Source organism: Pteropus vampyrus, unplaced genomic scaffold (assembly GCF_000151845.1).
Source record: "Pteropus vampyrus isolate Shadow unplaced genomic scaffold, Pvam_2.0 Scaffold32, whole genome shotgun sequence".
In the NCBI taxonomy this organism is placed as follows: Eukaryota; Metazoa; Chordata; class Mammalia; order Chiroptera; family Pteropodidae; genus Pteropus; species Pteropus vampyrus.
The window spans coordinates 10,416,491-10,427,042 of NW_011888813.1; the positions used below are offsets into that span (position 1 = coordinate 10,416,491).

Here is a 10,552-nt window from a genome sequence, read left to right on the forward strand (position 1 = left end):
GCATTCATTAATGTTTGTTGAATAAGTAAACAAAATAATAGAAATATATTTATATTTCTAATAGAAACAAAATAATAGAAAGATATTATCTCTAGTTTTCAGCAAAAAAGCATTAAAATGTGTATTTTAAATGATCTTATAACTCTGTAAACTGATAGCAAAAAAGTAGGTCACTTTTTATTCACATAACCGGCAAAGTAAATCATCATTTCAGAAACCTGATTTCTAAATACATACGATATAGTAAAAAACAAACAAAAATCAGAGGTAAAGAAAAAGCATGCGTAATATTTGTTCTTTACTTATCACTGCATCTGATTTAGGGAAATGATAAGAAAAAAGCACAATTCCATGGTTAAATGTGTGAGTCACAAGAAAAAAAAAAGTACATGAATGGTGATAAGCAAATTACTAATTCAGGAAACTCATCCATATTTGGAGCTATAAAGTCGTCAGTTCTTTACTTCGTAACCTTGTGGGATAAAAAGCAAATGTTCTTTAGATTTTCCTAGGAGAAAGTGTATATGGATTTCAACTGTGTGTTTATCACCACTTAAAAAGAGAAATGATATAGTAACATAAATAACTCTGCATAAGAAATTGAGTTGACAGTATTTTCCCACAGGATCATACACCTTATTTCTTAATAATCCAAAAGTCATCAAGTAATATTAAACCACATAAACGCATCTCTGCTGCCTCCCCGCCGCAGCATGCCCCTAACTTGATCTAATCTTCCATGGCAACACATATCCGAATGCAAGCCCCTTCTCTAAAAAGGACAAAGTTTTCATTCAGCTTGGCTCTCACACTGTAGCAGTATGACCACTTTCCAAAGCCAGTGCATAATGGTTTGCTAATCTTGAAGCTCTGAAATGCAAACGCATTGAATGTAGTTTCGTACTTCTTGCTGCTCTTTACATGGCCTAGAAATAGAGGTCCTCCTACTAGCTCCACCTGCTGTAACAACAGTCAAACCCAAAATTACCACTTCACAAAGACTTTCAATAATTCTATTGCCATTGGATTTCATACCCAATGAGACGTGCATTGCCTGTGGCCACCCTTGGAGTGAAAGAATATGTTCAGACCATTCTAACTTCAAATACAACATTGGGTCTCCTAAGTACACTCCTCCCCTAATCACCGTTACCTAAACACACCTTGCTGTAGTTACACATGAGGATGACAACATCAGGAACCACCCAGACCTGCGTGTTTATCTGAGTTTATGATTAATCTGTCAGCAGAAGGTGTTCAGAAGGTGCTTTGGCAGTTGGATTCTATCAGTAGTTTGCAGACCTTTTTTTTTTTTTTTTTAAATAGCTGTAGGGAAGCCTAATGGGTAGAGGGGATGAGGCAGAGCTATCCCGTTTGGAGCGAGGTGGCTACCCACCACCCCCTGGCCAGCAGAGCCCTTGCTGCCCCCATAGGCCCCAGGATTGAGGATCACGCCTTAAAGGCCATGGGGGCCAACAATCTTTACAAATCCGTCCAGAGTCTGCAAGTCCATGCACTTTTCACATCACTGAAAACGTTTCCTTCCATCTTATAATCCACTCTGGTAAAATAGACCCTTTTCGTGTTCTATAATGAATATATATATTTTACTTTCCAAACTACTTAATGAATGTATTATAGATAGACTAGGAATGTTATCTTTTCTATTTTTCTGTTGTTATTTTTAAGCCGTTTCCTACGAGGATAATCGTCTTTCACTACAGGGGTGGATATATTCAAAAAGTCCAATAAAACTAGATAAATATTTTCCTTGAACGTTTCATTATGTATATATTTTTTGTGGTTCACAGTTCTAAGCTTCAGGGTCAGTGCATACAGAGAAATCCTCTTGAAAATGAAGTACCAGTCTAGTTTGCAGCTATCACAGTGAGCTTAAATTAGAAACTGCAATAAACCTGGGGAGAGTGAAGGAGAAAACAATAAAAATGCCAAGTTATTTAGACTATGAGTCTGGTCCTAGGTTTAACAGAAAAGAGAGGGTTCACGTTCATCGTGCCACATACTAATATTTCCCAAGACTGAAGATGCCTAAAAATGAGAGTTTAAAAGGATTAAGTGACCTTTTAAAAGATATAATGCAAGCCTTCTCTAGTTTGAGAAATAAAATTTAGATTGTGACTTCTGGAAGCCACAAGAGAAAAAAAGATAAAATATGTTCACATAAAAATATTTTAAGGACAGAAGGTGAAAGCGGCATCAATGATGGTGAGTTGTCACAGAACGATGGATAAGTCAATTCAGAAGACTAATATTTTCCAGCTTCTTGCATAAAAGGGAATAAGAGGAAAAGAATCTTCCATAATGGAAGAGATCAAGTTTTACTATATCATTGGGAAGGAAATGAAAAGGAAGAGTAAAGCAGGTTAGAGCAGAATAATCTGAACCAAAAAAAACCCTATTTCTATCAAATGCGGGCAGGAATCGTTACCTTTTTTATTATGTACATCTCCTGCTCATAAACCTGCAAAGGTTCTTTGATGTTAACAGCGCAAAGTTCTGATACCTTATTCTGGAATTTAAAGCTTCATTAATCCTTCTAGGCAAACCGGTCCTTAACCCTTCCTTCCCAGCCCTTCCCAACTCTCAGCTTCCATCAGGTCAGCTTACTCTGCTGAACGCCATTCGTGCATAGGCATGCACTCTCCTCCTTGCTGGTTCGGGGGGTAAAAATATTCCAGGGAAGGTGGATCCTGTTTATAGTAGGACTCATTATTAACGAGCTGATACTTTGGTCTGCACATCTGAGGTGGGCAGGGAAGGGGGGCATTGTAAAATGAGGGGCAGGGATGTGGGAGAAGAAATTTCGGCCACTGAGGGTACACAACGTGGAGGAAGAGAGTCTGTGAGAGAAACTCTGAGAAGCTCTGCAGGGTTGGTATGCAGAAAGAGCCCCCCTGCTCCCAGAGGAGAAAGCCCTAACCTGACCTTTTCCATTGTTATCTGTGGGGAGTGAGTGATAAAGCTCCTCTGTACCATTAACAAAACACCTCAGCAAAGTCTACACGTTTATGGAATTGCAGTGTGCGGGTACGTCTAAATTCAAGCTGAGTTCTGCACCCACATTGGCACGGGCAGAACAGAGAGAGCACCAGGAGCCGGAGGACAAGCTAACAGGTGGCACCTGCACTGCGTTCATTCATTTACTATGTTCTCTCTCCTGCTAATCCACCTTTTCAAATCTCACTCATCCTTCCACATCTGGCTCCGGTCCACACCTGTGCAGGAGAGGAGTGTTGACCCCCACTAAACTCTCTAGAGGTTTTCCTGTGTATAGGATCTATGTGACATCTGGCCATAAAAGAAGTGACAATACTTACTTCTTTCATCTTCCCTAGCCCACATTTTATTTTTTTAATGCCATTAGGTCAGTGTCTGTGTCTCCTAATTCTTTTCTATCCCTACAATGATACTGATTCAGCATCCTCCAAATGGGTAAATAAATTTAGGGATGACTATCCGGGCAATACCACAAAATAGTCCTGGGATTATGATTTCAAGAACGGGTAACCTTAATGTGTATGGTTTCCTGATTATAGAAAAGAACTTAGAGGTCAACTGAAATCTGAACAAACAAAACTTTGCCATCCCATAGTCTTAGTTGCTAAGTGGAAGCCCAAAACGACAAAACATACACAACAACAAAAGGCGTTTACATAAAACTTGAAAGACTAGAAAATGGAAATTTTAATTTATCAACTGTCTTGTTTAAAACAAGTCAGAAAAAAATAAATAAAAGCATACAAGACGACTGGCCATTAACCTCAGCATTCACAAATTACTTTTCAATTGAACTGACACTGCAGAGCATGACTGAGTCAGTCTATAATCACCTTTATGATGAATCAATCTCTTCGATTTTCCCATCTTTCAAAGTTAAAGGTTAAAAGTTCCTCGAAAGCTTTTTCTTTAAGCATGAAAGTAAAATATGTTCATTGTTCTAAAAGGGCAATAATATAAGGAAACAGTAATGGGAAAAGAAAAAGCTCGATCTAATCACCCAGTTAAAACAAAATTCTGACGTACTTTGTTCTGGTTTTTCCCTCAGGCATATTTTGTATGGATCTGGGATAAAAACACACAGACAGCTGTGAGAGGATTCAGTGGGGCAATGTTCATGCAGTTCTCAGCTGTTGTTATTCACGTAAAATGCTCTACAATTTACCCCACGATGCAGTCAAATCATCTGAGCTCACACATGGTCTTCGCCTTGCATGGAGTTGCCCAGACATGGTTGGTGTTAAACACTGGCCTATACTGAGGAAAGTTTAGGGAACAGCCTCAACAACTTTCACTAATGTATATATTGAACAGTTTGTGGATATCAACATCCGCTCGTCAGTCTCCTCTCTATGAGACACCAAGGAAGAAATATCCCACATCGAGGAACACTCGTCTCTCTAGAAAAAGAGTTTCTATCGCATGGACAATGATCGCTGTACTTGGTTGTGATCCCCGTCTGCTCTGAACACTAGGTAGCTCAAAACCAAATTTGACATCAACCTCTAGCAACTGCACAGAAGCTGCCTTTTGGGTACTGCCTCCCTCCTGACTTCATCTCATGGATGAATTAAGTTCCTAGGGGGATCGAACACTGGCCTCGACTCTGCCACAGTACAATGACCGGTAGGGCCCATGGGACCATTATAATCAAAGGAAGGGTTTATCGAGTGGTCGAGAGGGTAAGTTTGGACATCAGACCACTGTGGTCTGCTGCTTATTAGCTGGCTGTGCCATCCTTTGCAAATTAGTTAGCCTCTCTAAACTTCAGGATTATTATTTTAACTTATAAAATGGAGATAATCCTCATGTCATCAAGTTGCCTTAAATTTAACAATCTGTGCATCATCACAGAGTCTGGACATATTAAGCTTAGCTATAATATCTATAATAATAAATACTGCAACAAACGTAAAAGTAGTTTGTAAACAAATAAGAAACCATCAAATGCCAGGATTAAGGTATTTTATTATTCCTCCCTGGATCCCAGTTTCCTTATTTTAACAAAGGGAAGAGATGAGTTTTCAGGTCTCTTCTAGTTCCGAACCTCATTCTCTGTGCTTAGAGAAGATATAAAATACAGCACAGAACAATGGTTGTAATGAAATAAATCCTATGAAAGAAGTAGCAATAGCATATTTTGGAACCAACCCCAATAGTGATCTGCTGCTTCTTTAAATAAATGGCTTGAATTTTTTCTCCCAAAAATATAATTTCTAGTTCCTGGTGCCTAAACAGTCTTTGCTAACACTCATTTGCTTGTTAGGTTATAGGGATGAAAAAATGTTATTAGCACCTTTTTGCTACTCATTCTGGCTGCCCTCAAATTCTTCCAGTGTGACTTTCCTTGAGACATTCTATTCTTATTTCTAAGAGCTTTGACGTAACTTTCCGCTCTTAATTTTTATAAGGAAACTCTACAGAAATGACTCACATTTAGACAAGACCAGAAGTTCTTGGGAATCAGGATCTGGGAATCCAGGTGTAGGTGCTCTGTGAAGTGTGTGCATCGCCAGGACTCTGCCGAGTCAGGGTCAATCCAGGTGAGTCTGGACCTCGTCCAGGAAGCTGGGCAGCAACTGGGCACTGCACAGAGAATCCTGGCATGCTGGAGACCTGGCACAATGTTGTCTGGATGTAAGAAATGCTACAGCTAGCAGAATTCCCAAGTCACAGCTACCCAGAAGAACTTAGGAAAATTGACAACCTGAATAAATAGTTCCCAGAAAGCCAAGGGCAACATTTCAGTTCTTCTTCAAGATGAAAACATTAAGGAGAGAGGTAACACATTTGGAAAAACATTTCATCTGTGCCCAAACCCTCTTCCTGCAAGGAAAAGAACATGTAAATGTGACATGTCACTGAAAGAGAGATAAGAGGGAGTTCACGGTCTGAAATTGGTTCAGTATCGAAAAGCTCTAAGAGAAAATAATGTATGTTAGCAGTAATCAGAGTTCAGCAGAGATTTCTTGCTAGGGTGGCTATTTTACTCTTTCTCTTGGATGCTTGTGGTCTTGAGTCTCCCTTCAAGTGAACACAAATTAAAGGAATAGAGGAACACAATTTAAGGAACACAAATTAAAGGAACACGATTTAAAGGAATAGACTTATAGCCAGCATTCTAACTCTAGAGAGTTAGAATGCTGGCTATAAGTCTATTCCTTTAAATCATGAAGTGATGCTTGAGAAAGTTAATTTGACATTGCTATTGAGACCAGAAGAGGAAGGGGAAAGACTGGGAGCTTACAAACTAAGGCAAGTCCTTTCACAGTAATCTTGGAGCAAGGTGCTAAGTACCTATACTTCAATCTCTTTCCTCCAACCCAATCTTCCCCTGAATTTCTCCGATGACTAATTTACTTCGTAAACTTTTAAAAACATATTTTAATATTATAAAAAGATGCTGTGAAAGGAAGCATCCTAATGATTCGATTGAGAAGTGGATGTGAGAGTAGACGCAATATCCTTGATAGTAAATGCAAGGAAAACCAGGCGGGAGCAGGTCTGGGGGCACAGCATCAAAGTCAAAAGCCCTCAAAGGGAGACTATTTTCAGTATCAAAAAATTCCAGCTTTGAAGCAATCCCTGGGCCATAATGAATTGAGAAAATGTTCCATAATAAGGCAGCCTTCACCACGTATGAGAATTCAGGCACAGGACAGACCGCGTGAACGTGCAGGAGCTCTCATTCGAAACTTACAGCTCCAGCATGCATCCAAACTCGGAGCGGATGGAAGGTCCAGCACTGCCACAAATGTTGAGAGCTATCTCTGCATACAGTCAAAATTCAAGAATTCGGGAACTCATAAAGGAGATGAAATTTTATAAATTTCATGAACATATGTTCAGCCACAAGTCAAACTTCTCTCAAAGGTTGAGGAAAAAAAAAAAAACATAGAGGAGAAAAGTAACAATGGATACTTGCAGCATCCTTTATCCACAAATCAGTCCTCCCTTTATACTGGAGCACTCAGGGAAGAAGGTGGGAAAACCTTCTGCCAGAATTTACCCTTCACTGTATGCCAAAGTAACCATACAGGAGAGAAACTATAAGAATGGAACATATGTGGGAAAACCTTTTTATGAAGTCATATCTTACCAAATGTGAAATAATACATATCGGGGGAGAACTTAAGATATTAAATGTGGGGAAAAGTTCTGCTGGAGATCAATCTTTACATCAGAGAACTCAATAGACCCGTAAAGAACGTGGGAACTCTTTCTTCCAGAATAACACCTCTCTGTACGTCAAAGAACTGGTTAAGGAAAGAAAACCTATGTGAAGTCAAATCCTTAATTCAGAATCAGAGATTATACAGAAGGGAGGAAATCTATGAGAATAATGGATGTGAGCATGCTTTCTGATTCGCACTTGCTGTATCAGAAAAGTCACAAAACGAAGGAACGCTAATATTAATACGATGAGTTGGGAAAGACCTTCATCTAGACTGAACCGCTCATTGGCCATCGGGGACTCCTAAGAGAGAGAAATGTTATCGAAGCAAAAAATGTGGGAAACATCTGGAAGACAGAAATCTTTGTAGATAAGATATTCACATAGAAACACAAAGAAAAAAAAATGTAGGGAGATCATCACCAAGAAGTTATAAGTAATTTACATCAAAGAAACAATATTTGAATAACTTGAAATTCCATCAAGATAGGGAGTATGCAAAAAACACCTTCTCCTAGCAATAATATCGTTTTAAAATCCATGTTTTATATGTGATATCAAACCTTGTATACGGAAAAACAATCCAATAAACTCTTTTGTGAATCTAATATTTATAAATAAAAAGAAGAGTTTTTAAAAGAAAGAAAAAGTCAGACCAGTCAAAAGAACAGAAGAGACAGCTCGAGGAGGCACTCAACGGCCAAACCTGTGTCAGGCTGAGCCCTGAAAGAATTAAGTACAGCAAAAAATTATAAATCATTAAAAACATACAAATTCACAAGTCCATGCTGATGAGAGATAGACAGACAGGTAGATAAATAGATAAGGAAGAAGGGAGGTCTCTTGATTATGGTAAAATGCCAACAGCTAACTGAAAGAAGCACTGGGCTTAGAAAACCATTAATTTGCAACCATTATGGCAAAAACTGGATCAAACAAGAATCATGAATGAATATCAAATCTAGGGGGAAATTTTGATGAGAAGCAGAATATTTGCAATGTCTTAAACATATCTCTCTGTAGACTGCTTATTAGTTGCAAGAGAAGAAAATATGAAAAGGAAATAATACGATGGAGCAATTGGACAACGTCTTGGCCCGTGATAAAAGTTAATATTATGTAGGAGAGACGGATGGACATTGTATGCCTCCAGATGTGGCACCTTGAGAGCGACATATGACAGAAACAGTATTATGGTTGAGAATACTAAACTTCATTCGAATTACAGAGGAAATCAGGCAAACATAAAATGAGGACTGTTCTTAAAAAACAAAACAAACCAAACCAGTGAAGGGGGGCTGTTTCTTCAAAAATATCAATGTTATAAGAAGGCAAAAAAAAAAAAAGTCTACAGAAATTTTCCAGATTAAAGGAAGCTAAAGACACATGACACTAAAGAAAAATTCCTATAATAAACGAGGAAAGATGCTGTGAAGGATATTATTATGTCAAGTGACAATAATGAAACATAGATGGGAACTTATAGTCTCAGTATAAATTTGTGAAGTTGATAAGTGTGCTGTGGTTATGTACGGAGCAGCAAGAGGAAGGGGTGGTGGTAGAAAGTGCACATGAGAAGGCAAATGGGGTAAAATTTTAACAATAAGTGAATCTGGGTAAAGGGATACAGCTATTTTCTATACTATTTTTAATTATTTCTTAAAAATGTAATTTTTAAAAAGCCGCACCAACATGCTCTGGACCCTATCTTCTCAAACAACAGGTATTTCTTTCTTTCTCTCTCATCTTCCTTTTCCTGCTGCAGTAGGCCATTCTGAGCTTAGAGATATCATCATGTTCCAAAACAAAAAACAAAGCACCATTGTGGACCTACTGAGACTTATCTACTCACATTGTCGCACCTTCTCACTTTCCAACTGTCTTTAACCCCCTCCAGCATGGCCTCGCCATCACCTACACTGAAATTTATCTTGCTACAGTCGCCACACACCCCGGTTGCCAATGCCAACGGATCCTATTCAGTTCTTATGCTCCTTCTCCACAGCATAGGTGCTTGTGGTAACCACACCCTCTTTCTTGAACTATCCACCTCTTGGCTTTCTTTCTGTCAAAGACACTTGGTTTTTGACAGAGGTTTTTCCTCCTACCCCTCTGCCTCTCCTAAGTCTCCTTTTCCATTCCTCGTCCTCTACCTGACTTCTAGGTTATCATTCCTAAGTTCTTCGTCCACTGTCTCGCTAGGTGATCTCATCCATTCGCGAGGCTTCAAAACCATCTATATGCTGATGATGCCCAGATTTATTTCTTCAGCCCAGAGCTTTCTTCTGAAACCCATTGGTTGAACCTTCTCAAATTTAACATATTCAAAATTGAACTCTTGGTCTCTTCCAACCCCAAATCTTCTCCGCCACTTTTCCCATTTCAGTAAGTGTTACTTTCGTCCATTCAGCTGCTCAAGTCAGAAAACCCAAATCATCCATTGGATGTTGAAATTATAAGCAACATTTTTTCTTTATGTTTTTCAATGGTTTAAAATTTTCCTACAATAAACATATATTATACTTATGAATACACAAATTAATCAAAATTAAAAGAATGAAAACTACTTTCTTTGAAATGGAACAAAATAAAAATGTGCTTAAACACAATGCTTTACAGTTTCTATATTTGCTTTTAAATTTAGTTTTATGAATGTCTAAATAAGGGTACTAAAAATTAGTATTAACTTTTATTAATTACCGGAAGTGTCTGGATTTAATGAAGACATCACAGAATTAGCTTCTATCTAGAAAAAAGAAAGAATAGGACATATAATTTCATCAAATGTTTTCACAGTGCAAGTTCTTAATTCCTGGGGTGTGGGGAAGGGATGTATTTTAGTAGAAACCAACTTCGTTGAGTCCAGCAGACAAGTAATGTCACAAGACAGCTATAATACTCACTTTATGCTTTCATCAATATCTATTAGACACCAGATGCTAATCTACTACAGACTCTAATGACCTCTAAAACTTTACTTCATTGACCAAAACAGTGTAAGCCTGTAAAATCGACTTGGCTCTTACATATATAGTATAATCTAAAAGGTAAACTTTCCATTTTAGACAAATACAGAAATGGGCTCTATGGCTTTTTTTTTTCTTTCTGATTGTAAAAGTAACATCATGTAGAAAACAAAAAATATAAAAAGTTATAAAGAAGAAAAAAATCTTAAACCGACCTTCCAATGAAAACCACTGTTAACATTTTGGCCTGTCTAGCTTTTTCCCCCCTATACATTTTAAACATATTTGAGAACAGACTGTATATGAAGTTTGGGGCCCTGCCTTCACTAAATATTAAAATACAAGCATTTCTCACATTGTTACGAGGGGAGCATAAACATTATGGAATTAGAAC

At 38.1% G+C, this 10,552-nt stretch overlaps 1 protein-coding gene across 8 annotated transcripts in view; it reads right to left on the reverse strand.

The window, feature by feature from the left end:
- The window catches only part of EFCAB11 (EF-hand calcium binding domain 11), a 123,013-nt gene that overhangs the window by 108,994 nt on the left and 3,467 nt on the right, over window positions 1-10,552 (reverse strand). For all 8 annotated transcript variants that reach the window (XM_011357131.2, XM_023528854.1, XM_023528853.1 and 5 more), the window contains exon 3: window positions 9,893-9,938. In XM_011357131.2, coding sequence (XP_011355433.1) covers window positions 9,893-9,938 — 46 coding nt within the window. The remainder of the gene's footprint in view (window positions 1-9,892; window positions 9,939-10,552) is intronic.